Below are 14,323 nucleotides of genomic sequence, written 5' to 3'. Positions count from 1 at the left end.
AAACCAACATTCACCACAACCCAATTACAACTTAACATACTTAAATATCAGATTTCAACAAAACAAGAAGGTAACCAAGTCTTATATACCACAAACACAGACCTTTAACCTCAAACTCAGTCAATAAATAATCCTCACAAAATTTCACATGTCAAGCCACTAATTATAGACCAATTTCCAATCACCTCTCCAATATATTATTAAACCAAATTTCATCAACCAAAAGACCAATCAAAACAAAAACTCTATCATCCACAATTCATCAAAAACTGATACAATTTACCAAGCGGTCTACAACAAGAATTTCACCATACCAAACCACCAATATCAACATATCACACAGCCCCATTATCATATAATTCAAAACAGATTTCAGAAAATTATTCCATACAATTACCACGTACAAATTTAGGTTATTCAACTACAAAAATTTAGAAACAAGATATTTAGCTTTATTTCCTTATAGATGACCAAATCGCACAAAAAAACCTAAAACATATCAGCTCCTACGAACAATATGAACACGATCAGGGTATACTATTAGAACCACTTATCAGTATAGAGTTTTATAGAAGACACAAATGTCACATGCATCCACATCAGATTTGCATGCAAAGAAAAACAAACCAGACCAAAAAGAGGAGCAAAAAACAAACATGCTCTATTTGAATAACTGATCGTTCCAAACTGAAGAGTTTGCCGCAATGATCAGTTCTACCGTATCGGTTCTTCAATCAGACGAACAGAAGACAAGAAATCCTAGAGAGAAGTCAAAGAACTGTAACAAAGTAATTTTTAGAGAGATAATGTGTTTTTAAATTATGAAACTCATTCATAATGAAACTATTTATATTAACACCATTTAATATTAAAATAATCAAGTCTCACTATTTTAAACTATCACTTTTAAAATAATGTAATTTTCTAGGTCTTTACAAGAGTGGTAATCAAAAGGTATCACTACAATTTAGCATAATATATTCAATACACAAAATGATATAAAAATAATTTTTGTTCACTTTAAAAACACACAGACTCAATTTATTTTTAATATATATGATTATTTTCTACTTAGACAAATATTTTAATGCATACTAGGGTTAGGCGACATGTAGAACAAAGCCAACCAGAGATCAGATTTCAGATCTCAACACCAACTATTATGCCACAATAAAATAAGAAGGAAAAGGAAAAGAAAGCCAGATTATTTAAACAAAGGAAACTTTGTTTTGCATTTTGCACCCCAAATGCTAAAAAGGTTTTGATCTTAACATATACTGCATTTTCTCCTAAGATGAGGATTAGTTTAATTTCCCCTCTCCATCTACTCCCCCCACCCTCCAAATCAGATTTTTGGTTTTTGCACCTTTAAACTAAAATCCATTCTAAAATGAAAAGAGAGTGTTTGAAGAAAGTAAATCCTAAAACCAATGAACACTTTCACAAGTCATCTATTGTTCACACCCATCCACCACCTATCACAACAAATCCCAACAACATACATAACAAACCCAATAATCTAAGCATAGTTACAAGAAACTGAAGTTGTTGTAGATGATGGAGAAGAAGATGCAAAAGATAGTATCTCCTTCTGCTTGTTATCCCCATGCACCATGTTTCCACCACCCTCACCACATTCAATGCTATCAAAAACTGCTCTCATATTGACATCACTCCCAGTCTCACAACAAGGCTCTGTGCTCAACAGAAAATCAATGTCTTCCTCAAACCCTGAACCACCTCCAAACATGGCTACTAAATCCTCAGCTTTGCTGAAAGCAAAGTCTTGATCTTGAAACTCAGACACCCCAGTGTACATGAAGCTCCATGGCAGATCCTGTTCAAGCACATGATCCATAATAGTGACCAGTGATGATGACTCTTCCTTAAGGGGTGTGTGTGGAACTTGGTTGTGCTGCACTGCTGCCATGTGCAGATTCTCAGAAGGGGTTGGCGTAGTTGTGTTCTGTTGTTGTTCTACTTCTGCTTCTTCTGAGTCTGAGGAGTTGGGAACTGTTTCTCTTTGTGCTACTGTTTCTTGAGTTTGGTCCTTTTTCCTTTTGTCAATGTAGTTGCTTATGTCAAAATTGGTCACTGCATTCAGTCCTCTGTACTCTATTGCTGCTAAGTCATATGCCACAGCTGCCTCCTCTTGAGTTTCTTTGCAGTTCAAATCAAGCAAAAGAAAAAATAAATACCCCTAAATGATTAGCACTTAAAACAGAAGAAATGATTCTTACACAGGGAAAATATATGATCATATGATGTTTTAAAGACAAAATTCTATATGATCTTATGATGTTATCTTAACACATTTGAAGTGATAATTGTAGACAGTTTATTTGATGACATTATCAGATTCAGAATCTGATCACTGGATTAAAAGACAATCAAAATTGTTAAGAAACACAGCAGTGTTAACTAAAAGTAGTTGGTGATTATTTAATTAAGAAAGAATAAGGTTTGAAAAAAAGACAACTTTATGACATACATAGAATCTCACAAAGTTAAAAGCTTTTGAAGTATGAGGACAGGATTAGTGTTCACGTGCTTACTGAATTTGGGGGGTGTTTGTGTCCTGCTTCCTGATCTACTTCTCTTTTTAATTCTTAGCATATCTTTTCAGCTATCTATATAACTATTCAAACAAGCCTTTTATTTTATTCTGCCCTCAAGATTGACAATTTTTAAATTCATACTTTTGACCGACATGCTGGCAAGAGATTGTGGACACTGCATATGAACAAAGTACAAAGTCAAGCATATGCTGTACCCTCCAACATGCTTGTCTATGAGGTTTAGGGTTCTATTGTCAAATGTTAGATTCAACTTGGCCAACTAAATTCTCTTCAAACTAACCTAATTATCACAAATCACATTGCTTAAACTTTCAAAAACTTCTTAATTAGAACAAAATATTTCAATAGAAGAAATGGCATAATGTTTTTACTTGCTTACACTTGTCATTTTATGAATTTGATCTCTGTAAAATTTTTGACATGATAAAAAATCAGCAGAAGAATTAAAATTTTACCATGAATAAAAGTTAAAAAGTTAACTAGTATAAAAGTTATATAAAATTGCAACTGAATTATGGTTATGATAACCCCACAGAGAAGGGTGTGGTGGTGACTTTGAATAAAGTGGACCCATGAAGAAAGGAAGAGGGGGGTAATGCACGTGCCATGTTGGTGAGTGTTTGCAGCTGTAACTTTCCTATGCTGCTATTTTTATGTGATCCACAGCCACATATTGTAATGTCAGACCAGAAATTGATGCATACTGCAACTACTGGACAACACTACTGCAGCTACAGTTCAAGCAATGAGAACAACTCACACACATGATGCATCCTAGAACTCAACCTTTTCTCTTTTTTTCTTTTTTTCACTGTCATTAATTATGAGAACTGCAGGTTTACAACCTGTACTTGTCAAATATTTTCTTAAAAATTAAGGAAACATTTGTTTGTTCTTTTATTTTCACCTTTCATTATAAAATACCATGTTCTTTTACATGTCACACACAACAAGAGATTTTATGTCAAACACACCTTCTCTTCAACTCAACAAAAAAAATTCTTTAAAAACTATTCTTTCAGAATAAAAATGAAGCTAAAACAATTCTTTTACTGGTGTTTTATTTCTTGAACAATTTTTTTTTGTCAAAATTATTTTTCAATTACAAAAATAAATAGAGTCAGACAAAGAGAATAGAAATTTTGTAATCAGCCGTGACATGTACTTGGAATTTGTGAGCGAATTTTTGTCTTATATAACGTGAAAATGTGATTTTGAAGAAGATTATAACCAAATACTATTTTGTTTAACTAGAGGGAGGTTGAGTATAAAGAGAAGATTTTGAAATTTGAATTGAAAATTAAAAGAAAGAAAACTAAAATTTTGTAAATTTTCTGTGTCTCTTCTATTTACACATATTTTCTTCAGCTGAATACAAATACTGTTTAACTCTAACTTTTATCATTCAATTATTAGTATTTTGTGGATGTTATCTTTAAATAAAAAAAGAGGGTATAAATCTGATTGAAAGTTTGACTTATTTTTGTGCAACATATGGATAAGAAAGAAGCCGAAAAATAGCAAGTTTCTAAATTGTAACCAAGATATGAGTATTCATAGCTTTGGGGTCTACAAAGTGTACTTTCTCCCACTTTATCAATTGCCACATGTGAAATTATCTGTATTTTTATTTAGCTTTGGAATTTCACAAAAAAAAAATATACAGTAAAATTTAATGATTGAAAAATAGAAAATAAATGTGACTACTTACTATATGTTCCCAAGTAAAGGTACTTGTTTCCACACACTCTTCCTATGCGCGCTTCCCAACGCCCATTATGATGATGCCTGTGCAAATATAAACATAAATATATTAATATCAGAATAACAATATTTACAGAAAAAAGAAATTTAATTTTACCTTTAATTTATTAGGAAAATTACAATTACAATTGTAAAATACAGTGAAAAAAAAAGTAAAAAAAGAAATGATTTTAATCACAATTCAACTAACCTAGCAACCCCACGATACTTAGATATGCCTCTAGAAAAACCACTGCTTTGGCGCCGCAAAGAAGCTAAATATTCTTCTTTTGAAACTTTGTCAATTTCCTCAAGATCCTTTGTGTAATTTCCTATCTGAACAAAACAAAAACACTATATTGTCACAATTTTTTACATTACACAAGAAAATAAACTTTTTAATCATATGATTATATTTTTTTTAGGTTAAATATTTCTTCTAAACTATTATAAAAAAATATTTTTCCCCTAAATTAAATTCTAAAAATTCAGTCTCAATATTTTATAAAATTAATATAAAACATTGATTCTAATGAACAACATCTGAAATATTTTTTATATTATAATTAATTTATCAAGGAACTGTAATATATTATTTGTCAAAAAAATGATTTACTTTATTTTTATAAAGAATAAAGATTAACTATTATATAATACATTATAAAGATGAAATACAACTTTTTATAATTTAAAAAATTATATATTTAATATACTTTAGAGAAGAGAATTTTACACCATATTGTAAACTTTTAAAAGATTACATTTTTATCTGTGGGATATATTGAAAAAAATTGATATACCGGAAAATTCAAAACTGCATCTTTTCCCCAGTACTTCAGGGCTGCAAGATCATAGGTACGGGCTGCAGCTTCTTCAGTATCGTATGCTCCTGCAGAAAAAAAAAAGGAAAATATTAAAAAATAAAATTAAAAAAAGCAGAGAATTGGGTCCAAACAACAGCATCATGATCAGAATCTTTCTTGACATTAAAAAAAACAATAACAATCCAGAAAAAGAAATACTGCAGTTCAATTAATAATTAAGAATTCAGAAAAAAAAAATGAAAAAGTTGACTAGGATTTTGTGAGATCCAAGTGCATGAGAAAATGACTTACCCAAATAAACTAAACAGCCCCAAAAGCGTGTAAACGTTGCAATCAGAAAGATTAGCAGAAACAAAACAAGGTCAGAAACTGATAATAACAGTAATAATAATATTAATTAAGAAAACATAAAGAAAAGATGTTAAATTAGATTAGATCTCCTTGATTTTCTCTCTTGTTAATTGGATAATTGAAGAGAGAAAAGCAATTACCTTGTTTACCCTTCTTGCTTTGAATGTTGTTCCAAGAGGTCTTATCCCATAGGTGAGCTTCAAACCTACCTGTCCACCTATGTCTGATGATCAAAGAGAAATGAGAGACATGCAAATGCAGAAGAAGAATCACTGAGAAGAATTCAAAATTTACAATTGAAAAGTGAAATTCATTAACCTTGTAACTCCTCTATAGACAGAACTTCTTCTGCAAGTGGTTTGATTCTGCTTGCATTTCTGTGACTTCAAGTTGTTCCTCCTTGGATAATTAGGTCTTCTTTTTCCTTGCTCAGCAATGGGAGTTTCAGAAGATGATGAACAAGAAGATGATGGAGACCTCTTCATTGGTGTCTCAATCTGAACACCCTTTTGCCCCAAAAGAACAAAAATGGAAGAAAAACTCAAATGGGGTATGTGAATGGAGATAAAAAATGGATTTTTAAATGTTTTGCCTTGCCAAGTTTCTCTCTTTTTCCCTTCTATGATGTTCTATGATGGCATATTTATATGTACAGTTGTGGGAGCAATCTGGTTACCTAAAGTGGTTCACCAAAATAGAGAGAAAGAAGGAAAAAAAGGAAGAAATTTGGATGTATAAAAAGAAGGGGAAAATAGTTATATAGACAATTGAATCTGCAATTGTAAGAAGGGTGGAAGTGGAAAAAAGGAACTGAAAGTAAATGGAAGAAGAGAAAAGGAAGTGATGATGGTTGGTTTAACCTTGGGTTGGAATTTAACTTGATGAATTAACCATGGCTAATTATGTGGCTTGAACTTGAGGAACACTTGGCAGGGTGGTGCAGCCATGCTACCAATGGGATTATGTATTCTAAGCTGGCTTTCTTTTGTTTAGGAATCTCAACCTTATTTTTTAACCATTTTTAAATTGGTTCTCAGTCATTAAAATAATGAAAAAAGATGAAAAAGAAGAGAACTTTACCTGACTTAATTGGGTAGTGTCAAGAGTCCACGTCAGATACTGTGATTTTAGACTGTGTTTTTTCTTTTTTGTGTGTCTGTAATATTAGTTGTTGGCACAAACATGTGAGATATGAGAGAATGTACCTTAATCAGAAATTAGTTGAGAATGTTTATGTGCAAGAAACAAAGAAAATTCAGAAGTTATGAAAGGATGGAAACACTCTCAATCTTTGTTCTGTTTGTTAGCTATATATGTTTTAATCTTTTTATCTCATTCTCATCATAATTCTTGTGTGTGCAATTTACAAGATGAATAGTGCCACTTTGAAAGTTGAATCACATTAAGCAATGCTTCCTTTAAGTTATTTTCATATATGTATAAGTTTAGATTGTCTATTTTATCACTAACAACTCTTTGATCATTAAAAAAATCAATTTTTGTATTTGTAGAAAAAAGTTAAAAATTAAAATAATGAATTTAAAGTTATAAAAATTTATTGGGTATTAAAATAATAGTACCATTATTTTTAAGTTTAGTATTTGTTTCTTTTGTTATATTATCTGTGTGTTAAATTTTTAAAATATATGATATTGATATACTAAAAAGTTTTAAATATATTTTAAAAATTAAAAATCAACATCGATTCATATATTTTGAAAATACAAGAAAAATAACACACAAAAATAAATATGAAATTCAAAATTTTTATATATCAAATAAAGGAAATTCAAAATATATTACTTTATTGAAAGCAAAAAGAAAAAATAATACATATATTTAATCATTTTCATTCATTTATTATTTTGACGCATCATCTCAATTTGAATAGAGTTATGAATGTTTGAAACAATATTGTGTTATAGACCAAACATTAATGTGGTATTTTTTCCTTCCGTGGTGTTGTTGAAGATGAACTCAGTTATTCTTAATTATGCATGAATCACGTTTTCTCTCTTATTAATTACTTTGCAGTGATTCTCTTAACATCTCAGATATTGATTTACTGAACAAAATAACGTATAAAACTGTCTATAAAAGAATATTGAAACACCCAAATTCATTAATTAAAAAACATTTAAGACGTTGTTGTCTGAAAAACTATACATATTTAATAGTTAGCATTAATTTTTTACTATTTAAATGATTTGATTACATATCAATTCATACCATTTCAAATACCAACTCTGAATATTATTCATGAATAAAAAATAATCATCTTTCAACTCTTACAATTATATTTTCAATTAAAAAACTGGCTTGAAATTTGTCATTTCACAATTTCACAATGTTTATGCTTTAAAATTATTGTTAAGATATCTCATTCTTTTAATAAACTATGCTAATACGTATACAATTTCTACAAATTAATTTGGTTAATGAACAACGTTAGGCAAAGTGTTTGAATTTTTGGCACTCAATATATTATATTAATCTTACTACTTTTTAATCAAATATAAATAAGAATATTTAGTTTCCATAAAAAAAATGTTCAAACTTAAATATGAAAATATTTTAAAAATAATAACATCAAACATATTTAACTTGGTAAGAATTTACTTATAACTAAGTTCACTGAGCATGAATTTATATTGGTTAATTTCAGATAAAGTATCCTGAAAAACAAAATAACAGATGAATAACTGTAAGGTTAATTTTATAAAATAAGTGTTCTGATCTTATAATTATTTATTTTATTTTTATGCATAAAAAAATGGCAAACTATGAGAGAGAGTTTTCGGTTGACAACTTTAGATATTGATACTTTAGAAATTAAATATTTACTTTATAAAGTTCCTATTAAGGCATGTAGCATACATATAAAATTATTTTAGGAATTGATACTTTAGTAATTAAATATTTACATCTTAAAGTTCCTATTAAGGCACACATAAAATTAATCTATTAAATGACGTAAAACTAATTATTTGCATAACTTCTAAAATTAAATTTTAATTGATGAATTATTATTATCAAAATATATATATATATATATATATATATATATATATATATATATATATATATATATATATATATATGTGTGTGTGTGTGTGTGTGTGTGGACAGTCTTTGATTTTGGCCAAATAGTTTGAATTTGTCTCTCTAAATTAATTGTTGATAGGTAATGAGTAGCACGTTTCATAGGCATTATGAAATTGAAAATAATATTATGAAAAAATAAAAAAAAATGTTAATATATTAAACACAATAACATATATATAATGGCTTTCATTCATTTATGATACGACATATATATGACAGTAACTCACTCACCTCTCAAATTTGAATGGAGGTTCTCCTAATCATGTATCACATTTTCTCTCTTATTTATTACTTTGCAATGATTTAAAAACCCAAATTTTGATTAAACAGTCTGTAAAGGTATATGTAGTTTTTCATAACTTCATAGTAGTGATTTAAATTTATTTTTTTATCAAAATTAAGATTTTTCTTATGTAATTTTGAGTGATATCTATTATATTCTTTATGTTCTATATATTATTTCTATAATTATGATTTTGTATTGAAAATGTTAGTTCTATATTTCTCATATTAAATGAGAATATGATAATATTTTATGTTTAATTTTCCAAGTGACATGTCTAGTATTATGAACAAACAAAACAAGAAGAGTAGGCTACTTCTTAAAAACTTTTAAAAATAAATTTAGTTAAATGGATAAGGATTTTGAACTTTTGTACTATTAAGACATTTTCTTTATCATATAATAACTCATGCAAGTACAAATAACTGTTTTTTTTGTTCTTTTTCATTCTAATATTAATTATTTTTTTATTTATACTAATAATAGACAAAAAAAACTAAAACTGAATGGATAATGATATAAATAATTTCATAAATCTTCCACCTATTTTACGTATAATATATATATATATATATATATATATATATATATATATATATATATATATATATATACATATCAAAATACATTTAATTATATAATTATTTTCTATGTTTTAAACTGATTAATTAATTAATACATTTAAATAATTTGTAATGATTCTATTTTTTTTACATTAAATTAAATTTTAATTGATAAATAGTTTATTTTAGTAGGTTAAATTACTCTATTTAAATTAATAACATTAATTTATACGTGTTAGTTATTTAAGTTACATTATTATTAAAAAATATAATAAAAAAATATTATTTTCTAAATTATAATTTTTATTTTAATTATATAAATTTAATTTTAATTAATAGGTTAAAAATATCAACAAGTGAGTTACTTTAAGTTAGTTCACTTGAAGGACAAGATAGAAATATCAATTATTTTTACTAAAGTTCTATTGAGTTAGTTTGTCTCCCTTAGTTAATTCATCATGTCAGACTAACAAGTTGAAATACCACATATAATTACAACATTCGTATAGTAAGCTATGTCATAATATAATAAAAAAAGTTATTATTCTCTAAATTATAGCTTTTATTTTAATTATATAAATTTATTTTTAATTAATAAGTTAATATATTTGATTAATGACAGACTGACACAATCAATTATGTTATTTCGATAATGACAAATGTCACATAATCAATTATATCATTTTATTAAAATACAAAAATAAAGTTAATTATCATTTGAACAAATTTGAATGATCATATATATATATTTAACACTATTTTTAAAAGAAACAATTTTTTCTAACTATATATACTAAAAGGGTCAATTTTAGAATAGGAGGATAAAATCAAATTTACACCAAGCCTAAATATGTAATTATATTCAAATTTAATTTTGTTTTACATAAATGTGTGTAGAAAATATAAATCAAGGAGTAATAATAAACTAAAACCATTTAAAGTATATAGATGTTAGGAATTAAAGTTAATTTTCAAATATTCTTATTTGAAACATATCATGATCTAACATAGTTGTAAAAAAAATATAAATAATAATTGAGTTGTGTGATTTATACGCATATTTGGGGATATTTTGATTTTAGCAAAAATTTGGATTCACTCCATTCAACTTGATTGTCACTGTGCAATGATTTGCACGTTTCGAAGTGATTTATTTTACGAACACGTCAACTCCAGAGTTTCATTGGTGCGGGTTTCTTGATGCAAAGCCACTTCGTTTCTCATGAGGCTTATTTATTTTTTCTCCTGTTTTTTTCTTCAAAATTTAACAGGAAATATGGGACCCTGGAAAATTAATTCTGATAAACACGTTGTCAAATCAAAATTTATGAATGGAAAACCCTTCTGCAGTGCATTAAAAACGCACTTTCATAACTCTGCCACTCACTGCCAAGTGTCACCGAGAAAGAATGGAAGTCAGAAATGGGGATACAGGTGTCACCGGGAGAAACGCACGTTCGTGCGGATGTGGGAAGAAACAAAAAAGAATTTTCTGGAAAAACCCTTCCTCTCTCCTGCACTCATCTTCTTCCTCCAAACTCAGACCCCATTCTCTCCTCCTTCTCTCTAGAACCCTTTCATCTTCTCTCTACCGTAACTCACCACCATCTCCTCCGATCCCATTTCAGAAACCGTAGGACCGTTCACGGCGTCGTGAGCTTTCACTGGAACCGAACGCTTTAGAGTTCTGTGACCGGTAAGTTCTCAAACTCTAAACACCCTCTTCTGAGTTGCATGCGAACCCTGGTACAACTGCATGTTAGAGTATGAGCTAAGTTCTCCTACGTTTCTTTTGGTTAGATTTAGTGAAGCACTTGAGAAGCACGTTGAGGATAGAAAAACCATAGTTGGACGAGTCAAAAATCCTTTGTATTTGGAAGTTCACTGCTGAACCAGGTAAGGGAAGCTTTAGTAATCTAATTGATACTTGTATGATGTGTGTGAAAGCATGAAGTGTACTGGATGTATGAAATGTATGATGTTTAAGTATGCATGAACGAGCCCTGTTGTACTGGTTGTGTATGAGTGATATTGTATGAACTGTATGTTGAGGATGAAACGTATGAATTTGAAAATGGATAATTTCTGTAAAGTATGAGATGATAATATGAATTCTGTAATGTATGAGATTTATGGTGGAGATAAGTTATAAAATGTGAATCGTATGAAAAATGTGAAGTTATTGTAGATGAAAAATCTGGAAAATATAATAGTCCTTACTTTGATAATGCACGCTCGTCATCGAACGGTCTTCTACCGTTCGGTTTTCCCCTGAAAATGACTTAGAATAGGAGTTCTTTCATTTGGAAAGGATTCTGCTTAAGAACGAGCGTCCTCTTGTGAAAGGCTAGGTTTGAGCGTTCGGCTCAGCCTAGTGGTATCCAACGAGCGAAATTAATTGAAGTTATATTAGTAACGCTCGGTTCTATAATCCGGCGTTCGTTATAGGTAGCGCTTAGTCTTATATTAAGCGTTCGTCCAAATGAGCTCTCGATCTTATATCGAGCGTTCGTTCTAATTAGTGCTCGGTCATCTACCTAGCGTTCGTCCTAAGTAGTGTTCGGTTTTATACTGAACGCTCGTCCTTATATTTGATTCCCGAACGAACGTAAATAGCGTTCGTCCAAAATTATTAGTTGACGTTCGGTCATTGACTGGCGGTGGTGTATCCTGAATTAAATCACGCTCGGTTCATTTATCTAAATAATTTGTGATGTATCTATCCATTTGATTCGATCTAGAGTCATTGTACTTAAATTTTTCTAAGTATTATTCAGAGTTTCTAGAGTCAGTTCCTTTGACTGAGTTTAAGTATTCGTAACGTCCGTCAGTGGACAGGAGTTCGTTTCTTTTGCTCAGAAACGAGGATTTCTCCGTACTATAATAACGTTCCTCCTTATTATGAAAAGGATGAACGCTCGTCATTTTATGGAAGTGGAACAAATAACAGAAATGTGAATAAGAGGAAGTATTATAACGTGCGAACAGTGTAATAGATGAAACTATGATTATGGAATTTGAACGAGCGTTCCAAGGAGGAACGTCTCTATGATTTGAATATGAGAAGTTATGTAGTATGACCATGGTAAAGCTGCTGATGGCTGTTCATCCTGATATTCCGTGAGTGCTCGTCCTCATGTAGAGGGGAGTAGGTCATGTGTGGGAATGGCAGGAGGTCCTAGTCCTACTGAGTACTTTGGACTGATAGGGCTAACCTCGAGTGGCAGCTGTTTGAGTGTTTGCAGTTATCACATCACCTGAGTGCACGAACGCCTGTAGATACATGGATTCATACAGTCCGGACGGTCGGTCTTGTGAGAGTTTGAATGATTTATTATATGCTTTGATATATTGTTATATGTCTTGTATGTTAAATTTTATATTGATTGTATGAATTAAATTACCTAAGCTTACCCTTGCAATTCCTTGTGTTGTCTACTGGTTATGTACGTCCGTCTTGTCAATGCAATGATCATCCGTGTGGATGTGAGCAGACGGAGAGGCTTTGCTTGAGGAAGCGCTGGAAGAAGAAAATTTGGACGACGCCAATCTGGTTGATGTAGAGGTTAAAGCCGAGCCATAGAGCGCTCGTTAAGTGCTAGTCCGTAGTATATTCTGTTTAGCTTTTTGAACGTTCGGTTAATGTTTGTAAAACCGTTCGTCTCTGAATATTGAGATATCGCTGTGTTGTATTTAACTCTGTACTTAAGCCGTTCGGCTTTATTAAGTTTTATTAGTGTAAGAACTGCACTGTCTTACTGTTAAATGTAATTAAATTCTGATTATGGTTATTACTGTATTTTGGGATGTTACATCTGACAATAGATTCCATTTTATTTTTCCAAAATAATATTTAATTTTTTCCATAATATTTAATTTGTAATATTTTTCATTAAATCTTTAAGACTAAAATAGTTTTAATTAAAAGAAAAAAATGTTGTAAAAAATATCTTTATTTTAAATAATATTTCAAGATATTTTATGTTTATTTTAAAATAATAATTCTTTTTATAATATTTCACTTACTTTTTAAGATATTAGTAAACTTTGGACAGTAAAATTAATGCCACACAAATTTTATTTTCCCTAAAGAATTTGTTGAGAAAACATATTTAATTAACTCTAAGAGAGTATAAAATTATATTGTATTAAGTTAGTTTAGATTCACTTCCCGTGCCGTTTTATTTACTTTTTATAAATAAAAGGAGTCATTTCTTTTTTATTGTGATAAGGAAAAAAAATTCAATACCAAACATATTTGTTCTATTTTATAATAATCTTTAAGAGTAATTAATAATTAATACAATATTATTAATTTTTACAGAGGATATAAAATTAATTAAAAGTTATGAATGATTTTGGTGAAGTTTTTCTTAATTGAGTATTCCTTAACAAGTGTATTATTATTACTCCTTTAGTTATTTATATTTTAACGTGTATTTATTCAAAATTAAAATTCTTGTGATTTGTGTGCGTCTTTTTTTTTTTTTTTTTTTTATTTAAGTGCAATCTCGTGTAGTGGAAACTATTCAATACAATGTGTTTTTCATTTTTTATTATTTAGAAGAATGATTTGGTATATTGTAATTAGTTAAAGAAAATTTTCTAGCGATCCACTAGATACATAATGTTCATTTCTACTTATGTAAGTTTAATAATAAAATGTTTCAACGGGTTGTGTATTTTGTCTTTAATTTACTAAGTATAATGATTAATTTAGATACTAATTTATAAATAATTATTATAATGATTAATTTAGATACTAATTTATAAATTAAAATTTATTAATATTTAAAATACTTTTTATTTTAAATAAAATATTACAATTAATATTTGAATTATATTTTAAATTGATTTTTAACATTAAATTGACTG

The 14,323-nt window shown here is 28.9% G+C and overlaps 1 protein-coding gene across 1 annotated transcript; it reads right to left on the bottom strand.

The window, feature by feature from the left end:
- Positions 1-1,204: 1,204 nt before the first annotated feature.
- Positions 1,205-6,403, bottom strand: LOC148192427 (uncharacterized). Its single transcript, XM_088099745.1, has 7 exons — positions 5,816-6,403; positions 5,638-5,720; positions 5,438-5,446; positions 5,123-5,211; positions 4,534-4,658; positions 4,291-4,367; positions 1,205-2,160 (listed from the first exon to the last, which is right to left on the bottom strand). The coding sequence occupies exons 1-7, from the start codon at positions 5,980-5,982 to the stop codon at positions 1,520-1,522; spliced, it is 1,191 nt and encodes a 396-aa protein (XP_087955871.1). The 5' UTR covers positions 5,983-6,403; the 3' UTR covers positions 1,205-1,519.
- Between the last annotated feature and the right edge of the window lie 7,920 nt (positions 6,404-14,323).

This window comes from Vigna umbellata, chromosome 9, assembly GCF_029865625.1.
Source record: "Vigna umbellata cultivar VRB3 chromosome 9, Vumbellata_1.0, whole genome shotgun sequence".
In the NCBI taxonomy this organism is placed as follows: Eukaryota; Viridiplantae; Streptophyta; class Magnoliopsida; order Fabales; family Fabaceae; genus Vigna; species Vigna umbellata.
The sequence above is the reverse complement of the archived record's forward strand: the minus strand, read 5'-3'. Positions and strand labels throughout refer to the sequence as shown.